The following is an 18,482-nucleotide window of genomic DNA, read 5'->3' as shown; positions in this document are numbered from 1 at the left end:
CTTTTTCATATTCTTTTTCATTGTAGGTTATTACAAGATATTGAATATAGTTCCCTGTGCTGTACAGGAGGTCCTTGTTGTTCATCTATTTCATATATAGCAGTTAGTATCTGCTAATCTCAGACTCCTAATTTATCCCTCCTTCCTGCCTCCTCCCATAGGCTCTTTCAATCTGAGGGCTCAAGTCTTCAGTTCTAGGATATGAGGTGGTGAGGAGAAAACCAGGAAGGTTAACTTGATCTATGTAATAAAGTTCTAAGAAGGAGAGAAAAGGGAGCACCCGGGGGGAAGGAGTTCTGGAGAGAGAGAAAGGAGTAAGGTGTGGAGGAATTCATTGCCAGGGAGGTGCGGAAACTATCCTAAGACGCTCTCTGGATATACATCAAGGATGTACTCCCGTCTTTGGTGTTTTATGAAGAGGCTAAGATCTGAGTTGCTGTTAATTATATTTTTTTTCCAGTGGGACTATTTTTTCTGTGATTTGATGCTGAAACTGAACCATAAGACTGCCTTGGGTTAATATGAGCTATAGAAACCATTATTATTTGTTAAATTATTAAGCAAGTATCTTTGTTTCATGCTGTCTCTGTCTCCCCTGTCCACCTTCCCCCAGCCTGTCCAGGCCACAGCCACTTCTTTTCTATAATGAGGAAATGAAATTAGATGCTCCAAATTCCCCTCATTTCTCTTTAACTCTCCTTCTCTCTCTTTTACTCCTCCTTCGCCTACCTACAGATATTCCTTTGTATGACTAATGGCTTAGAAGAAGCATAGGTAAATAGTTTGTTCCCTCATTTCTGTAATCTAATTTGTCACCAAGTAAACTGTCATGAGTTTGGACAGAGATGGCTGCACAGTGACCAAGCTTATAGCAGGTCAAGACCCTTGGCTTAAGGTCTGGTGTATGAAGCTCTGCCAACCGCCCTACCCACCCACCGCCCAGAAACTTACTATTCTAGACTGAAGAATTCATTCCACAGATTCTCTCCGTCCACCCATCGGAGCTCATATGTGGCATAGAGGAGAGAGATCTGGAAAAGTCTCGACCCAAAAGAGCATCTTTGAGCAAACAAAAGGAGAAGATGCCAACAAAATTGTTATTCCTCCTGAAACATAATCATTGGGTCGGTTTTTATTTATCATATGCATGTCTTACCTTTTAAAAAGTACTAACAATGGTTATTAGATGTTTAATTTAAAAGTATGAGGCATAGAGAAGTTAACATTGAGAGGGTCCAGATTCTCCTGGGAGATTTGGGTTGCATGAGGGCTGTTTCTTCCACTTCTAATACACACAAGGAAGTGTTTGAAACGAAGAGACAGTGAGCACATGCAGCCTGGATAATCTGCATCACTTACTCTCCTACCTCAGCAGTAATTAGGGCTTGAGTAGCTGCAGCCCCAACGCCTCCAACGGACACGGGCTCCTTGTTGATAGATGCTGGCTTTCTCTCTAGAATTTGAGACGTGCCTGAGTAAGCAGGAATGCGGTATATCCTGCTGATACTGTTTTGACGTGTAATGTGGCCCTTGACTGACCTTCGGTAGGTGGATGCCTGGTCATCTTGGGTTAGGACCAAGGTGGGAATGAATTCTCAGGTACTGGAAGCCGACCTGGGTCAGGCTCTGCTGACCTCTGCTATTCTAGACGGAGGAGTTGTTCCTCGGATTCTCTAGGACCGCCCATTGGCGTTGATGTGTGACACAGAGGAAAGAGATTTGGGAAAGGCTCCAACACAGCACTGATAGTCGACCACAATAGCATCTTGGAGCAAGTGAGGGCAGACGATGCAAACAAAATGAATTTCAGAGTCTTTTGAAGAAGTTGGGCCACCAGGTGAAAACGGTTCACGTTGGTCCGCGAGGGTGTCTGGTGTTTCTTCAAATTGTCATCAGTGTTCCCTCTTTTCTGAAATGCGACGTCTTCTCCGCTTCGTGTGTAACCAGTGCTCTCTCTCTGACTCCAGAGAGGGCAGTGTTTTCCAAATTCCAGATGCTTCTGCCTTTCTGGGGGGAAAAAAAATGACAATGCGAGATTTTTAAACTTGTGTTCTACCAAAAAAGAACCATACATTCACTTCATATTTTTAAGATGCTGTGTTTTCAGTTTCTGGTTAATCTATCATTGACTGTGGCTCCTAACTCTTTTCGTGTCCTCCATTTTCCTTCATCTTCCCCTGCCAAAAACTGTTCATGTTGAGCAATGAATGCTCCATACATTTGTAGGTAAACGCTTTTCTGGAATTTGGTGCCCAAGGAGAGAATCCAGTTTTAAAGGGAGAGATTCTGAAATAGTAACCACTCCTTGTTTTTGAAACTTCAGGTTTTCCTGTAACAGCATTTGTAAAAGCGGGCCCACCTCTAGAGGAATGTGTGACAGGTACCTAGCAGATGGCCTGACTGCCAGGTCGTCCCCTCAAAACCCTTACCTTGCCTCCTCCTCCAGGCTCACTGCTTTCACGCAAGAGCCGCCACGGTCACACATACACTCTGCCCATCAAAGTGCGGGCCGCGAGGCCCTGCCAGATGGTCTCCTTCGGAATCGACGCTTCCAATATGATAATGTTTACATTTGTGTCTCAGGCAGGAATGAATCATTTTCTCATGATGCTTAATAAGAAACAGATTATTTCCTGTCTAGCTCCCCAGACCCTCTTTTCCATTATGTCTGATGAGGGTTGCTTTTTTCCGGTGGGAAAGTGGCAGGAGGCAGGGGCAGGATCACTGGCGTGCGGCTCTTTCTCCCGGGCTGAAGTGCTGTGCCGCCCCGAAGGGTCTGCGATCCACTGCTCTCCACGAAGGTGGGGTTTGTGACACATCAGAATGTGATGGTCAGGGTAGCATGAGACCAGGACTCCAAAAACCTCTTTTAAGCTTCAAGATCTTCAAGTTCTAATCTTGTGGAATTTGGTGACTGAGTCTGTCCTCTCTGGCCATCTCCATCACGCTTTTCCGGAAGCCTCTCATATTCCCTGCTAAGCCTTCGTCTTTCCACACTGGAGCCCTTATTTTATAATTCTGGCCACAGGAGAGGGGTGGGGGGGGGTGACTTTCCATCCCTTGAGTATTTATTTACTTATTTATTTGCAGTTCTCTAAGCTCTTGTGTTTAGGAGAAGTGCTCCTAAATTGTATCTGTGCAGCCTGTTCCCTGCAGATGTCTTTGGCTGACAGAAGCTGGTCCGGGCAGCCAGCAAGAGCAGGGATGGTGTAAAGACAGACCGAATGCACTTCAAAGGGTTAATTATACCGGAAATGATGTGGGGGGTTGGTTTGGAGCGTGGCTGGGATTGTAAGGACAGCAGCTTCCTCTTTTCCTCTTCAAAGGAATGTGGACGAGGGAGCGGGAACTGTTAGATTTCCCTGAGTGGGAAGGGGAAGTCGTCATCTTGGGCGAGCGGGGGGTATGCGTGATTATTTTTAATTTCATTATCATACTTAATACGAAAGTGGAGTTTTCTCCTTGTAACCAGCTTTTTATGATCGATTCATTCTTTAACCTACTGGAATTTGGTTTCCATCCCCCACTTGTCACTGACATTGCATCCTGAAAGATCACCAGGGACCATGAAATTGGTAAAAGCTGGGTGATTCAGCCTCACCCACCTCATCCCCCAGCACAGTTTCACAGGAAGTGCTCTAACTGTGGCTCCTCTGACTGGCGTGCTTGTCCATGACTCCTCTGATGCTTTCTTCCCTGTCTCCTGTGTTGCCTCCTCCTCCTTCTCCAGTACAGTTGGCATCTCCCAAGGTGCTGTCTTTGGTGACTTTGTTTTGTTGCTCTTGGTGTTATCACCCTCCCTGCTGGCTCCAGACATCACCTTTGTGTCTACAAGTCTGATCGTGATATTTCTTCTGAGCTCTGGAATAAATTTTTCACGGCCTTTTCAACACAAGGATGTGTCCCATTCAGAGAGGAAATTATTGCAAGATACCTGGCAAGGATGCCGAGGACCGGCACCGAGATGTTAAGAGGGGAAGAGGACAGATTCATAAAATACTTGGCAGATAAAATAAGCAGGACATGGATGGATTGATTAGCTTCCTCCAAAGGAAGGAGGAAGAGAGAGGAAGAGGAGGGATTGAAGGGGGCCAAGTTGACCCCAAGTTTTGTGGCTCGAGTAACTTGGAGGATGGGTGTGCCCTTATTGGTCTAAAGAACACAGGATTAAGGGGCAGATGGTGACTTCGGCTTGGGATATTTGCACATCCCACCTCCCTCTGCCTTTCTTGTCTTTTGAGTCCTCCTTTTGTAGCTGTCAGAAACATCTTCCTAAAACAGAGGTCAGATCATGCCATTCCCCTCCTCAGAATTTCTTCTTAGCTCTTATTAACTAGAGAGCTGTTTAGATGTGCAGGCTCCTTCACGAGGGATTGGAAGCCCTACACAAGCTGGCTTTGTTTGGTTTCATTAGAATCTTCTAGCACAACAGAACCCACCATGCAATTTCTCACCTTCTTGCTTTTCCTCAAGCTGTTCTCCCAATCTGGAGTGCCCTCCCCACTTTCCCTGCCTCTGAGAATCCTACTCGTCCTGTCGACTACAGTTGGCTTGTTACATCGCCCATAAAGCCTCCTGTCACCCCCGTTGGAAGTCGTCACTCTTTATTCAATATTTCCACAGCAATTTATATGTATTTTTCCCCTGGTATTGTAATGCATTTGCTCAAACACACATTTCTTTGTTGGTAAACTTCTTAAAAGCTAGGAAATGTGTCTTATTTGTCTCCATTTCTCACCAGCTGCCCGCGCATGGCTTTCCACATATTTGTTGCTCATTAAATGAATGAAAAGGAGAGAGTGAAAGGGGAGCCTGGGGGTTGGAGGGAGAAGTCATGAGTTGGATAGGCTTGGACTTGCTTTCGAACACGGCAGTGGGGGTGGAAACTTTGGGTTGTGGAGAACAGGTGCAGAGAATAAGAATGAGGGAGGCAGTGGGTTATGGGTAAGGAGAGAAGCTGATATTGAAAGACAGGATCCTGCCTATGGCCACTCCACCCTGAACCCGTCCAACCTTTTCTTAAAGACAGGATCCTGTGATACAAAATCATACACATGTACAATTTAGCCTCCCTCACAGGCAGACAAGCCAAATTGTAAAGCCCTTCATTGGCAGGAAATTATTATTCAGCCCATTTAAACAGACACGTGGCCTCTCTGTGTAACCAAGACTCCCGAATACTCACTTATTGCTGCTATTTTGTCTATTGTCTGATGGCATAAAGAGATGGGGTTCTGACTGATAGTATGATGATGACCCATTTCTATGCCCGTTTATTTAATTGTAGAAAAGACGGGCAAGGGGATATTCTAATTAATGAGATTTCTTTGACCCTTAATTATTCTTTTCATATGTTACTCTTTCATCAACCTGTATTTATTTTCAGCAGCACAGAGGAAAAATGAAAAATATTATCCTTTAATGTTGTGAATCCCAGAATAATAAGAATTTATGGTCTTCCTTCTGGATGCTCTCACACAAACGCAGGTCTGGTACATTTATAGCCATGTGGTGCATGTGCTCTATGCATTCTTTGTAGATATGTTCTGTGCAACCATCTATCAGTCCAGGCTTAGTCCAATCTTCCGTTAGTAGAAGAACTGCTTGTTGTGGATTAGAGACGGAAAGAAACAGGTGGAATATCCTGAACACTTAAATTTTCAATCGGCTGTTTTCCATGAAGACAGGTAACTCCCTGTTCAGCTCCAGGTTCCTGTGGGAGACACAAGTACAAAGAAGATGCCAGGTAAATGTAATGTCTTTATTCCTAGATGAGCCTAAATGGCTGCCCACCCCTTAGTCTTACCCCGTTTGTGGTAAGCTGGGACGAATGAGAGCCACCAGGATGCCTTTAGCCTGAGCTTGAGGCTGGCCACAGAAGCCTGGGGGATGGTTCCTTGACCCGGTCTCATTTGGGCTCTCGTGTGGCTTTCCCTGGAAAAGGAGGCTCTCTGAGGTGGGAGGCAGCCTATGTCCCTGTCAAGTGACTTCCCTTTAATCGAGTTCTAGAAGGGCTCAATCCCATTAGAGAAATCAAAGAAGGGAGGACTGTAAAGAGACTCTGCCACATCGAGGGGAGAGCCTTTCTTTACCTGCTTCTCCTGTGCCACCTCTTTCCTTCCTTAGCATCAGGACCCATCACTGCCTTGTCTCTGCCCACCTCCCACTGAGGGGAAGGAGAAGAGCTACAAGCTGACCTACTGGGTTGGATGTGTAGCCCACATTGGCTTGGAGGCTAAAGTGACAGCAACATTCATGCCAAATATCATTTTATCGGATACCAATTGTTCTGCATCTCCCAAACTTACCTTCTTACTCTAGTCTTTGCTGTAGCAACCAGCTCTGGTCAGGGGACAGCACCTCCCCTCAGCTTCACCAAACATCTCTTGCTTTCTGCACCGTTGGCTTCTTTGCCACCTCCATGGCTGCCTGGGGAAGTCAACTTAGCTGCTGCAAATCCTGGGCAAAGCTGGAAAAGTGAGGGAGTTAACACTCTCTGTGGCTACCCCAGCCTCTTCCTTCTTCTCTCCCTTGGGTTCTCAGTTCTCAGACACCTTCACACTGCTCCTCATGAGGGTGCCCAGAAGGACTCCATCCCAGTTGTTCACAGCAATGACTAGCTCGCCCGTGTCCCCTGGGATTGGCTTCCCCCTCTTACTCTTACTTGCTTCACTCTTTCTAGTTTCCCACTTTTGCTTCGGAATTGCTTCCCAAAATAAATCTCAGGGTTCAGCCTTTTAGAGGAACCCAGAAAATAGACAAAAGAGAGAGCGAGAGCAAGAGAGAGACTACAAATGGTGATTGAACCCATTGCATGGAGAATGTTCTAGCACATATTCTATTTGAAGTGGGACATAATGGGACAGGGGCTTGGTGATCCTTTATTATACACACTGAGAAGTGTGTGGACTGCTAATTAGGAATTACTGTTAAAATAAAAATAAGAGAACACTGAAGCCAGTTGGTGGTGTCTCCTATCTAGAAACCTTTGAGATTGGAAAGACATCATTCTGGAATTCAGGCTGGAGGATGGCTAGATAAATTTCCCTGGTCCCAGCCCAGTGTTTGCTCTTTTGGCCCCATTTGTCTGATGATGGAGATAGATCAGTTATTTCCCTGTGTTTTTGTAAAACAGGAGGAGCCCTTCCATCCAATGGAAGTGCCTGAGAGCTTTCCTAATGTGCTCAGAGTTCACGGGCTGAGAGTCTTTCTAAACAAGCAGCAAAATAACAATATTTAGTATATTCTTGTACTGTATTAAAACTAAAGTGTCTTTCATTACCTGTTTCTTTTTAAGGACTTATTTATTTATGTGTGTGTGTGTGTGTGTGTGTTTTAATGGAGGTACTGGGGATTGAACCCAGCACCGTGTGCACGCGAAGCATATGCTCTACCACTGAGCTATAGCCTACCCTTCATTACCTGTTAAAAGAAACCTTTTGCTTTTCTCCAGAAAACATTTGAAACATGGTGGGCAGAGAGCTTAGCAGTCAAAATTGCATCAGTCACCTGGAGAAGGCTGGAAGCAGTCAGGTGGTGGGAAAAGGAGGGGGCACAGTCAGAGAGATGAAGATGGAAAAGGCAAAACCTTTCCTGCCCCACCTGGCTACCTCCTAACTCATCTAACCAGATTAAGTACCCACAGTTTGGTAAAATACATTTAAGCCACTCTTAAGATGACTGCAGGCAATCCAAGCATGGTGACTTAGTGTTTAATCAAAAGAGACAAATTTTAGATCTCCCAAACTCTGAAGTGGGCAAACAAATATTTTCAGCCATTTTTTTTTTTTTCTCTCTTAGGTCTGTCGTGACTTGAAAATTTTGAGGTGCCATTTTTGCTATAACTGCCTTGCCAGGATTCTGCTTTGGGACCACTCTTGTTTCAAAAAGCTGACTTGCTTGTTTGGAAAGAGTCATGGAGTCGTCGTGTATTACATGTTATCTGCTAGGGTGGGAAGGGGTCTTTGAGATTGTATAGTTCAGTCCTTCTTCTCATAAGATGCTTCTGAGTCAGACTTTAAGCTCAGGTGATCTGACTCCATGGTAATGTCTTTTGTGGTGGAAAAATGTTATCTGTCACCCAGATATTCTTACTAAATAGAGTAGAAAGCCACCTGTAGGGACTGCCATGGGGGACAATAATTTCAAATTGTTAATTGAGGTGGATTCTCTGTTTCAGTTCTGTAAGTCTGTTGAAAACTAAGAACGAATTAGCTAATACATTCCTTAACTCTATCAAAAAGGAATCCCCAGGAGATACAACAATGGCTTTTCCTTTTCTCCTTTGCCACTCCTACCAACATGAGCGGGACTTGCATTTGTCTATTTTACAGATCCAGCTATCAAGAAAGGATGCTGCATAGGAGAACTGCTATCCCGTACAGAAGCTGTCCTGGTCACTAACCCGAGACCGTGCAGACTGCGGTCAAGGGAAGGACGGGCCCCGCGGTCCCAGAGTCACCACACTTACTTACCCCAGGGCCAGCTTTATGGGCATTTGCTTTCTTAGTGAGTTGGAGTTACTTGCAAAATGAACCTCGTTTTGTGTGAGTCTTCTGTTTTGAGACAGACGCGTAAGGAAGAGTGTTGGCTGGGGTCTCCGGACTATCTGTGGTTGATGGCTCCTTGAATTGGGATCTGAATCCCAAGAGCATTCTTCGATCTTGTGATTTTGCTCACAGGTTCTAAGGCACTGTTGGGGAGAAGTCTAGTTTTACATTCTCCGATGAAAGTTTGTTTATTTTGTATGAGCCCCCGATCCCTTATGTCCCACTTCAAACAGACGAAATCACTCAGCTGTCATCCCCTTCTGTCCCTCCCTCCCCTTTTGTATGAGCTCCTCCCCAAGGTCTGAAAGCATCGAGGTGACTTGATTCTGTGTTTTGGCAAAGAAAGAGTCATGCCCTTCAAAGCCTTTGTGAGCCCCCACATGACCTTGGCCAAGCAAGAGATCTAATGTGATGCTTCTGGCTGTGGGTAAGGAGATACCAATGCTCATCAAATCTTGATATTTCTCCTTGCTCTCCTGTGACCAGCACTGCAACTCTAGGAAATGGTCAGGGACGGTTTCTAATGTACACCAAATGGGCCAATCAGCTGTAGACACATTATAGAAAACATGTCCTCGAGTCTTAAGCTTACAATCTGTTTATTTAACACAACAGTAGGAAAAGTATGCATGATCTTGGATTGAATTCAAACAGGGGCCCCATGGCTGGCTTGGAGATGGCCAGGTCCACACTGCAGTGCCCTCTAGGTAGTGAAGATGGAGGAGGATGGGGTCTGCTCTGTCACGGACGGCTCCCGTCCCAGCCACTCCTCAAAGTCACTGGAGGCCCATTAACAGGGGAAACAAGTACCAATCTGATGATTAATTTCTATTTCTGGCTTTTCTCAACCAAAAGGAAAATGTGAGGTGGGTATGGAATTGAAGGAGAAAACTCTATACCAAATGAGAAGCTATGCAAAAAATAAAGAAGCCTGACTTTTTTTAATGTTTTCAATAAATACTAGCCACCCGCAAACAACCTGAGTATTTGAATCAGGTGGGAGAACTCGAGTCAATCACCTGAAGATAGTTATTGGATGAAAACACAAAGGGGAGAATGGTGTCTGAATAGTCACCGTCCACTTTCAAAGGGGCTGCTCCTATGTCAACGTCATTTTATAAAAAGTCAAGTTGATCTTTTTAAATGTTAGAGTGAAGCGGTTCATAATTTCTTGCAACGTCCCAAGGACGTTCTACGTATAATGTGAATGTGAATAATAACGTGAATACATATAATGCAAGATGTGAACCAAAACGTTCTCTTTTGCTGCTTTCTATTTTTCACCAAATCAAGAATTCCTGGGGAAGTTCTCTGATGGACAGAACTTTAAAACTGATTTAGTGGGGAGGGTATAACTCAGAGGTACTTAGCATGCATGAGGTCCTGGGTTCAATCCCCAGTACCTGCATTAAATAAATAAATAAATAAATAAATAAATAAATAAACAAACAAACAAACCTAATTACTTCCCTCCCCCCGCAAAAAAACACAAAAAAGTTTTTTTAATTGATTTCTCTCTCTCTGCCTCAGTTTCTTTCTCTGGCACCTTCCTCTGAATGGTGAACTCTTACTGCATTTGGATAGATGATTACTTAGCTTGTAAAACATACCATTTCCCCCCTCATTAAAATCGCACAGTTGCCAAACTTCATTAAGACAAATGGAATTACTCATCTATTCCCTGCTCCCCTTCTATGGTGATGGAGTGAATAAAATGATATTAAGCAGGAGAGCATAAGGCTGGTGAGCACTTTGAAAAAGTCATGAAGTATTTTAAGGAAGGAGCCAGCCTGCAGCTGGACTGACTGATGGATATGCTCTCAACCTTCATGGCCAGGAATGATTTACATAGTAATGGTTTGCATTATGACCATGGCTCTTCAAAACTTGCATTTTGCAATAGTATATAATTAGTAGTGGACATTTCCTAAACTTTTTAAAAATACACTGAAAAAGCGAAAATCAGAACAAAGCAAGACAAACAGAACCCTGAGACTAACACGTAGCCAAGGATAGCACCCAAGAAAGAAAAAGAAACAAGAGTATAGCCAACCTTTTTTCTTTTTAATTAGAGTATATTATACTTCCAAACTGGATACACTAGAAATTGGCAATGCAACATAAGATGCAAAGGAATATACCAGTTACTGTCAAAATGACCCTGTACAGCCTTGTAATGCAAAAAAGCTTTATACAATACAAATTTTCAGTAATGTACACAAACCTTGACAGTATGATCATCTGAACATAATATGAGGAGTTAAAAAAAAGGATAGAAGAAAGTTCTGAGAATTCTAACTGCATTACTATATGGAAAAATAAGCTAGCTTTCATTGAAGAATGCATAGTGAAAACAGAATTGAAGTTAGTTGGCAGGTGAATATCTCAAAGATGTTAGTGTTTTACACGGAAAGGATATCTATGGAATACATCCTTCCCTGAGTATCAAACTGCAAACCAAATTCAGGGGTACATATTACCTGGGTGGAATCTGAAAAATGCTGTAGATTTTTCTTTATTAATAACAATAATAATATAAAAAGTCAAACAAACTCCAAACACACCTTTTCTCACTCAGAAAACTTTTATAATTTACCAGAAAGACTGATGACTCTTTCCAAAGTGCTAAAAAACGTTGCCCAATTACATTAAGCATAACTAAGTCATTCAAATACAAGTTCAGTGGCAAGCATTTGAGCGGTAACCATCTCCTTCCAACGCCCCTCTTGATCTTGCAGCTTTCACCCTAGGACCTTGTATTGCACAAGTGGCACACTGTAAAGTCTGCAGTCCTAATTGCCAGGGCCACCCTTCAGGTTTTTAACCTGCTGGTGCTCACGCCTCTCTGCCAGCCCCTGTGGGATCATCGTGGCCTCCTTTCCTGTTATCACTGAACTTGTAATTTTGAAAGCACAAGATTAGCCAAGTGGCACATTCTCCATTAAATGGGGATAAAGACATGACTTTAAAAAAAAAACACCAACAAACCCAGAAGCCCAGTATTCTTGGAGTGTATTGTCTGTAACTGTCTATAGTGTCTTTTACCGAGACATCACAAGGGCGACGTTGAATGACGTGTCAAACGTGGCCAAGAACAAATGTCTCTGCTGGAAGATGACCGAGGGTGCGGGAGCTTCCCGCCCTAGCTGGCTCAGCCTCCCTGCCCCTGGGGACATCTCCTTAGTGTAAACAGCTTTGCCAGGGCTGGATGACTGGCCAAGGGAAGTGTTAGCACACCTGCTAAGTCTGGGGGAAGAAGGGTGGGTACGGGGGAGGACCATGGTGTGGACAGAAGTTACAGACTTCTGGCTTCCTGTACAACGGTACCAGTTTCAAGGGGGAGCTTTCAGTGAAGCAAACTGACTAGAGGAAGAAAATTAGGGACGCTTTTATTTTCCCCTGGTGAAACAGACGGAAAAAAAAATCCCAACTCTAGGATAACACATGATGGAAAACAGCAATGCAGTAAGAAAGCATTCCTCCCATACACCAGTTCTTCGATAGATAAATAATAGATACAACTTTTATATTCCAAACTTCCCATTGTTATACAAAGCACATTTTTTTCCCCTGCTCTTTCAGCCTGTTTCATCCTGGAAATCCTGTTGTCTTAAAAATACAAGCCATTAACATATTTAGCCAAAGATTCTGTTCCTTTTCTTCTTCTTACATACCCATTGCTTTTTAAGAACAGCAAAGGGGCTATGCAACCCACCCACACCTGCTTCTTGCTGCAATAAAGTGCTGCACATAAGTTGCCATTTTAATGACCACAAAATAAGAGCTTTAAATAAGTATAAAGTTAGCCTCCTAGCAGGTTATGTCTACCAGGCGTTAACAAAATGGAATACAGAATTATTAATAACATGGAGAATACCGCCATAGCCAGACAATCCGCAAACACAATGGAAACGTCTCAGGGGTATAAACTGAACCGTAGGACTAAACAGCACCTTTTTGTTGGGTCGTTATATGTCAAAGAGGTTGTGACAAAAGTTTCAAACATACAGTCTACTCATTCCATAAAAAAGGTACATTTTCTTCCTTTTATTTTACTTTTTTCTTTTTTGCAGATGAGAAACAAAAACTAGTGCAAGACCAAAGCACTGTGCAAAACTGCCGTTTCTTTTTTTTTCTTTTTTTTTTTTTTTTTTTAGTCTGAGCATTTATACCCAGAATTTATCCAAACCCCTTTTAATCTCCTTGGCTGGATTTATCAACCATAAAATTTTTCACTCATACAATTTTTCTTTTCCTGCAAACAAATGGTAACCATGACTTAATACATCATATATATATATAATCTGCCCTTAAAAAATGATGCACTGTGTGTGTGTAGCATACACACTGCATACGTATGGACACACACACAAAACACACTGGAGTTTTGTGATGTGGGCTGCAGTGCTGCGAGGTATTTCTTCCACACGAGGGCTCTTGATGACTAGTGTCTTCATGACCAGAGATCGGAGCACATGGTCTCCAGGACTCTTGTGGGAAATCTCAGGCAGCACTGAGGATGTCCACCGTTCCTTCATCGACTAAGCACCAGGCCCTACCACTCTGTAGCCATAAAATAGAGGAAGGTACTGAGGGAGCTCAGGGAAGTGACTGGCGTGGATGAAAGTCCTGGGGGGTGGGGTGGGGAGGGGAGAGAATGTTCATCGCTGTGAAAGAAGCCAGTACAAAGAATGTGCAAATGTCCCGGCACAGGACACACGGAGGTCTCTTTCCAAATCCACAAACGCCCACTCACTACATTCACCCAACGGAAAATAAAATGCACCGGTGTAGAAGCTTACAAGGGCTGATTGCTAGTAAGGACACTCCCTTCAGGGTTTAACGAGACAAATTTCCTTTCAGATAAAAGGACCGAGGAGGGCTGAGTGGGAGTGGGTGGCTGGGGAGGCATGCCTCTGAAGGTAGACGGGCGCAGTAGGTCACCTCTCTGAAGATTGGATAAAGCAGCTTTCAGGTCAATGCAATAGGTATACACACAGAGCCAATTCTCTATTCCTTACTAAAGATATACAGTACACGTGGTTCAGACCCATGGGAGTCTGTAGGTTTTGCAGCAACATACACCTGCTGGGGTTGTGTTTAAGTTTTGTGGGTTTTGTTTTTGTTTGTTTTTGTCTGTCTCTTGGTTTTTGGTACAGAGCCTGGCTGCCCTCAGACAGTCTCCGCTCTTTCTCTCAGTCCGAGATAGGCGAGGAAGGAGTGTTTCGGGGAGGGGATGCTGGGCGGCGCAGTCTGAGGTCGGGGAGGGTGGAATGTGAGATCCAGCTGGTTCTTGGGGTACAACATGGTCAAGGGAATGAGATGGGCAAAATCCGAGTTCCGGTACTTGTCGAAGCGCAAAGGGGAGCCGTTCAAGGGCAAGGCCTTGAGTGCCAGGCTGGGCTCGGAGCCGCCCCCGCCCCCGCCCCCGCCGACGGCCGACAGGGCCACGGTCTGCAGAGCCTGGGAGGCGGACATGACCGACAGGGGAGACAGGAGGTGGCGGGAGCTCCCGACGACGAGGAGCGGGGCCCCAGGGCCGGCGGCGTCCTTGGCGGGGGCCGGGCACGGACCCTTCTTGTCCTCCTCGGGGCAGTCCGCGCTCTGGTGCTTCTTGACGTGGCGGCTGAAGACGAAAGGGTGCGTGGTCTTGAACAGGCACTCTTCGCAGCTGAAGGTCTGGCGCGGGGCGTGCTTCAGCTTCTTGTGCAGGTTGAGATTGTCCTTGCGTTTGCAGCTGTAGCTGCACTGGTCACAGTGGAAGGGCCGCTCCCCGGTGTGCACGCGCACGTGCTCGATGAGCTTGTTGGCGGTCTTGGACAGGTAGCCGCACTGGTCGCACTTGTAGTGGTTGCCGAGGCGATGCTCGCGGGTGTGCGTCTCCAGCTCCAGCTGGTTGGCCTTCACCGTCTGGCAGATCCGGCACTTGTACTCCATCTTGTAGTGGGTCTTGAGGTGGCACTCCATGGCGGCGGGGCGGTTGGTGGAATAAATGCAGAATGGGCACCTGCCGGGGGAGGGGGCAAGCAAGGACAGGGAGGGTCAGCCGCGCGGGCTCTGCGGTCCCCCGGTTGCTACCCGCCTCACCAGCCTTCCCTCTGGACGCCCTCCCCAGCCTGAGGCCTGGCCTGCCCCCTGTCCAGCCCAGCCCTGCCGCCTCCGGAGGGATGAAGAGGACCCTCTTAGGCTCTGGTTGCCGACAGAGCCTTCCCTCGGGCCTGCTCGGGGGTCTCCTGGCTGCAAGAGCGGACGCCAGCCCTCAGGAAGGGGAGCAGAGACAGTGCCAGGACCAGATAAGCTGTTGCTCCCCCCCGTCCTCCCCGCCCCGCCCCTCGGAGCCCTCCCCGCTCCCCACTGGACACAGCCGAGGTCTAAACCTCACGACCTCCCCTCGAGATGGGAGCAACACAAAGAATCGACTTTTCATGCACCACACCAAGCACACGCAGAAAGGCTAAGAGTTTTAAAGAACAGCTTATAGTGGGGAGAGCTACCTCCAGCAAACAGAAAGTCGTAGGGGTCAGAGTCGTGCTTATTAAAGGGTGGTTAGGATGAGAAGGCCTGTGTGTGTCAGTGTGTGTGGGAGTGCGTGTGTACACAGAGATCTGTACTGGTCAAACCTGGCTCCTACAGCACTGGGTCTCCATAGGGAAGGGAGGTGAGGACCAGGACCTGGGCTCAGGAGAAGGAGGCCCACCCACCAGCCCACCTACGAATGAGGGACTCAGGAGGAAGGGGGACAGCTGCTATCTGGAGCTTGAAGACATTATGAGTGCCTTATTACATCATGGAAATAATAATCCAAGGGGATCGTAAATTCTCATCGGGCAGGACCATATCTCCCATTTCTTCTGCATTCTCTGCAGTGCTCGGTAGAGGACTCAGCACATGGTGGGTACTGATTCACTACTGGACTGGTCTGTACACGTAATTTAGGCAGATTCCATAAGGGCTGATTTTGGTCCCAGCTCTGTCACCTTGTCGGGCTCTAGCTGGCTGTGCGCTGGGACCGAGCCTGGGCCTCTCCGTTCTACGCAGTGAGGCTGCGCTGCCCCCAGCCCCGCTGGCTGTCCAAAGGGGCGAGGCAGGCAGGGAGGGCATGTTTCTGCAAGTTCTGCTGAGCTGCGCTCGCAGAAGCTGCCAGGCTCGAGTCGGTGGCTGATATGATAGCTGTGGCGTGTGTGCTCTCTTTACAAAAAGAAGGCAAGTGCAAAAGTGGCTGCCTCGGCTCTCGCTCGGCACCTGCAGGGCAGGGCCCACGAGTGAACTGTCCTCGGAGGGTTTGGAGAGGTGTCCAGCAGAGCCCAACACACCAAGTGCACCGTGCACTGCTCCTCAGCGCCAAGCCCGCCGTTAGCCTCGGAACCTCAGCTCACAGAAGAGTGCACACGAGAGAAATATAAAGCCCATTCCCAGGTCAGGTGCACACACAACCCCTACGCCAAGCTGGGCCTTACCTAGAGGAGTCTGAAACTCACCACTGTCCTGAGCTACGGCAAAAGAAAAATAATAGTATAATCTTATTTGATCTGCATTATGAACAGGATATAGAGTACAAGCAGTTCCATCACAGAAAAGCAATTTAGACATCGGCGGTCTGTTTCATTTTAAGGACATTTCTGTGACCCACGGCTCAATCTTTCTTTCGCGGCTCAGGCAAAGTGCTAAGGGTTTTTCCGTGCTCCCGTTAGTTATCGTAAAGACACTCTCTCAGGCAAATTAATTCTCTGATATGGCAAAGGGAAAAACAAAACAAAACAAAACAAAGACTCACTGTATAGCCAGAAGGCATTAGCAATTTTTTCAAAGTATTCTTCTACTTGGTCATCCTAGAACATAAACTATTACATAGGGGACCATTAGCACCGAACGGGAAGTGTCTGTATCCGCAAAAGCATCAGCGTTCACTGTGCATTCTCCCCAGTGGGCCAGAGGCTCCGGACTCCTGAGGTCCCCAAAGAAAAGGGGACCTAACTGGCGAAGCCACAACTGGCCGGGGCCGCAGTTAATGGGTGTGACTGGGCTACTGGGAACAGGGATGGGTGCTAGTCCAACCACATAAATACATGGCTCTTTTTTTTTTTTTTAGGGTAAAAGTACACAAATGTTTAGAAAGGGACAGTGGGAACAAAACAAATCAAATTCCCAAATAAGCTCTTGCTAGGCATTAACCACCCCTCCCCCCATTCTTCTTCTCTTCCCCACCCCTCCCACCTAATCGCCCCTCTCCCCAGAGTGAAATAAAGTGGGATCCAACAGCAGGTGCTGCTCCTTGGGCAAGTTTTTGAGGAGGGTCCCCCTGACCAGGCAGGTGCCCAGGGAGTCCACCCTGCCTTGCCCCCCACCCCCCACCCCCCACTTGACTCCCAACCTCCTTCTGGGTTTCTCCACCCCTTGGCCATTCAGAAAAGTCACGCCACCTCTCTGGCAAGTTGTGAGTTTCAAAGATAAAAATGTTTAAAAATAAATTTTTTTCTTAAGTAAAACATCATGTTTCATTCTTTTAATTACATGATCATCTTAGCTAAACATGAATAATTAGGCCTGGAAGTTGATGTGTGTTTTTGTCCCCAGTGACACATGCTTCTCTCTCTTTACTAGCCTGTGAGCGCCTTGAGACTGGGACTCTGATTTCAGAAGCACTGGGATTAAATTCTGGTAGCGTTCGGACGAACGTTTCCCAAGGGTGGAAATTATGTTTTATTCTTTGTTTGCCCTTTAGCACCTATTATCAAGCCAGACACACAGTGCATTCGTTAATAACGGATGGGTCTCACTTCAGACCAGAGGGCTCCTTGCAAATATTGGTTAATGATGATGCTTGGTGTCTAGGTCTTTGGGGATCTGTGACTAACATGTGTCCGGAAATATCAGATCTCATGAAGGCTACACCAGGGACATCCCAATTCCAGTTCCTGGGAAGGCAGGAAGACAGGAGGCAGATGATCTTTGCATAAAAAAAAAAAAGTTGCCTCCTGCCTGTTCAAACTGACAAAAGATCCAGTATTTGTGGGTGGGTGTGGATAGAGCGGTTGTAATGCTTATTTAGAAGACTTGTGGCAAATCATCTGAAAAAACAGAGATGGTGAAGTGCAGTGACAGCGTAATAATTTACACGTGAGGACCCTAACCCCAAGTCCCTTAAAATCAAGTCTGGACAAAACTCAAGCAGCGGAGGATGAGTCTACCCTTGCGTGCTCATGCCGAGTTGCTTCAACGAGTTGTCTTGCTTGCCGGGAATCCCGGCATATTTGTGGAATGCACTTTCCTACTGACATCTGCTGACCCCTGGGAGACAGGTCTATTCCTCTCCAGCTAACGGCAGCCGAGGTGCCTAACTCCCCCCATGCCAAACCCCCTCCCCATGACCCCCAAAACCTTCAGGTGGGGGATGGGGCAGGGCTGGGGAAAGGGTATTTAATAACAACACAGTAAAAGGTTCTGTACTTGCTTTCCTTACTTGAGCCCACCGGTGGGGACAGTGTGGCATTTCTTATGCTCCAGCAGCTGTTCAGGGGTCTTCATGAACTTGTGGCACACGTCACACTCAAACATCCGGGTGATGAGGTGTATCTGCAGATGGCGCTCAAACATGTTCTTCGTCTTGCAGACAAAGTTGCAAAAAACACATTCGAACCCTGAAAGGACCAAGACTGGGTGTACAGGTGCGTGGGGCAGAGGAACAGGAGGCCGGGAGTCGGGCAGCCCTCCCCGCTCCTGCTCCCCTCTAGCTAGACCCTTCCAGGTACTGTGCCCTGCATCTCCATGCTAAAAGGAGTTAGCGGAATTAATACCACACTCCCCATCCTTCCACCCTGCACTGGGATGTAAATGAAGCCAAAAAAACACACCCAAATTGTAGATGATACATATTAGGTTGTTCTCAGGCTTCGTATTTATTTTCCAACATCGCTTCTCTCAAGGGCTTATTCT

General features: G+C 46.3%; 2 protein-coding genes across 6 annotated transcripts in view; one reads left to right on the top strand and one right to left on the bottom strand.

The window, feature by feature from the left end:
* The window catches only part of C2H4orf51 (chromosome 2 C4orf51 homolog), a 36,999-nt gene extending 28,449 nt beyond the window's left edge, over positions 1-8,550 (top strand). Inside the window, exon 7 of the mRNA XM_072948252.1 lies at positions 8,334-8,550. The gene's annotated coding sequence lies outside the window, so the exon portion shown is untranslated. The remainder of the gene's footprint in view (positions 1-8,333) is intronic.
* Positions 8,551-11,922: 3,372 nt separating this feature from the next.
* The window catches only part of ZNF827 (zinc finger protein 827), a 167,024-nt gene continuing 160,464 nt past the window's right edge, over positions 11,923-18,482 (bottom strand). The window contains exons 13-15 of one of the 5 annotated variants that reach the window (XM_072976163.1): positions 18,010-18,187; positions 16,007-16,039; positions 11,923-14,556 (exon numbers count right to left, since the gene is read on the bottom strand). In XM_072976163.1, the coding sequence (XP_072832264.1) occupies positions 16,024-16,039; positions 18,010-18,187 (194 nt within the window). In that variant the 3' untranslated portion in view covers positions 11,923-14,556; positions 16,007-16,023. Of the gene's footprint in view, positions 14,557-16,006; positions 16,040-17,996; positions 18,188-18,482 lie in introns of all 5 variants that reach the window. The other 4 variants (XM_072976153.1, XM_072976160.1, XM_072976171.1 and 1 more) reach the window with 4 other exon arrangements.

Source organism: Vicugna pacos, chromosome 2 (assembly GCF_048564905.1).
Source record: "Vicugna pacos chromosome 2, VicPac4, whole genome shotgun sequence".
NCBI lineage: Eukaryota > Metazoa > Chordata > Mammalia > Artiodactyla > Camelidae > Vicugna > Vicugna pacos.
The sequence above is the reverse complement of the archived record's forward strand: the minus strand, read 5'-3'. Positions and strand labels throughout refer to the sequence as shown.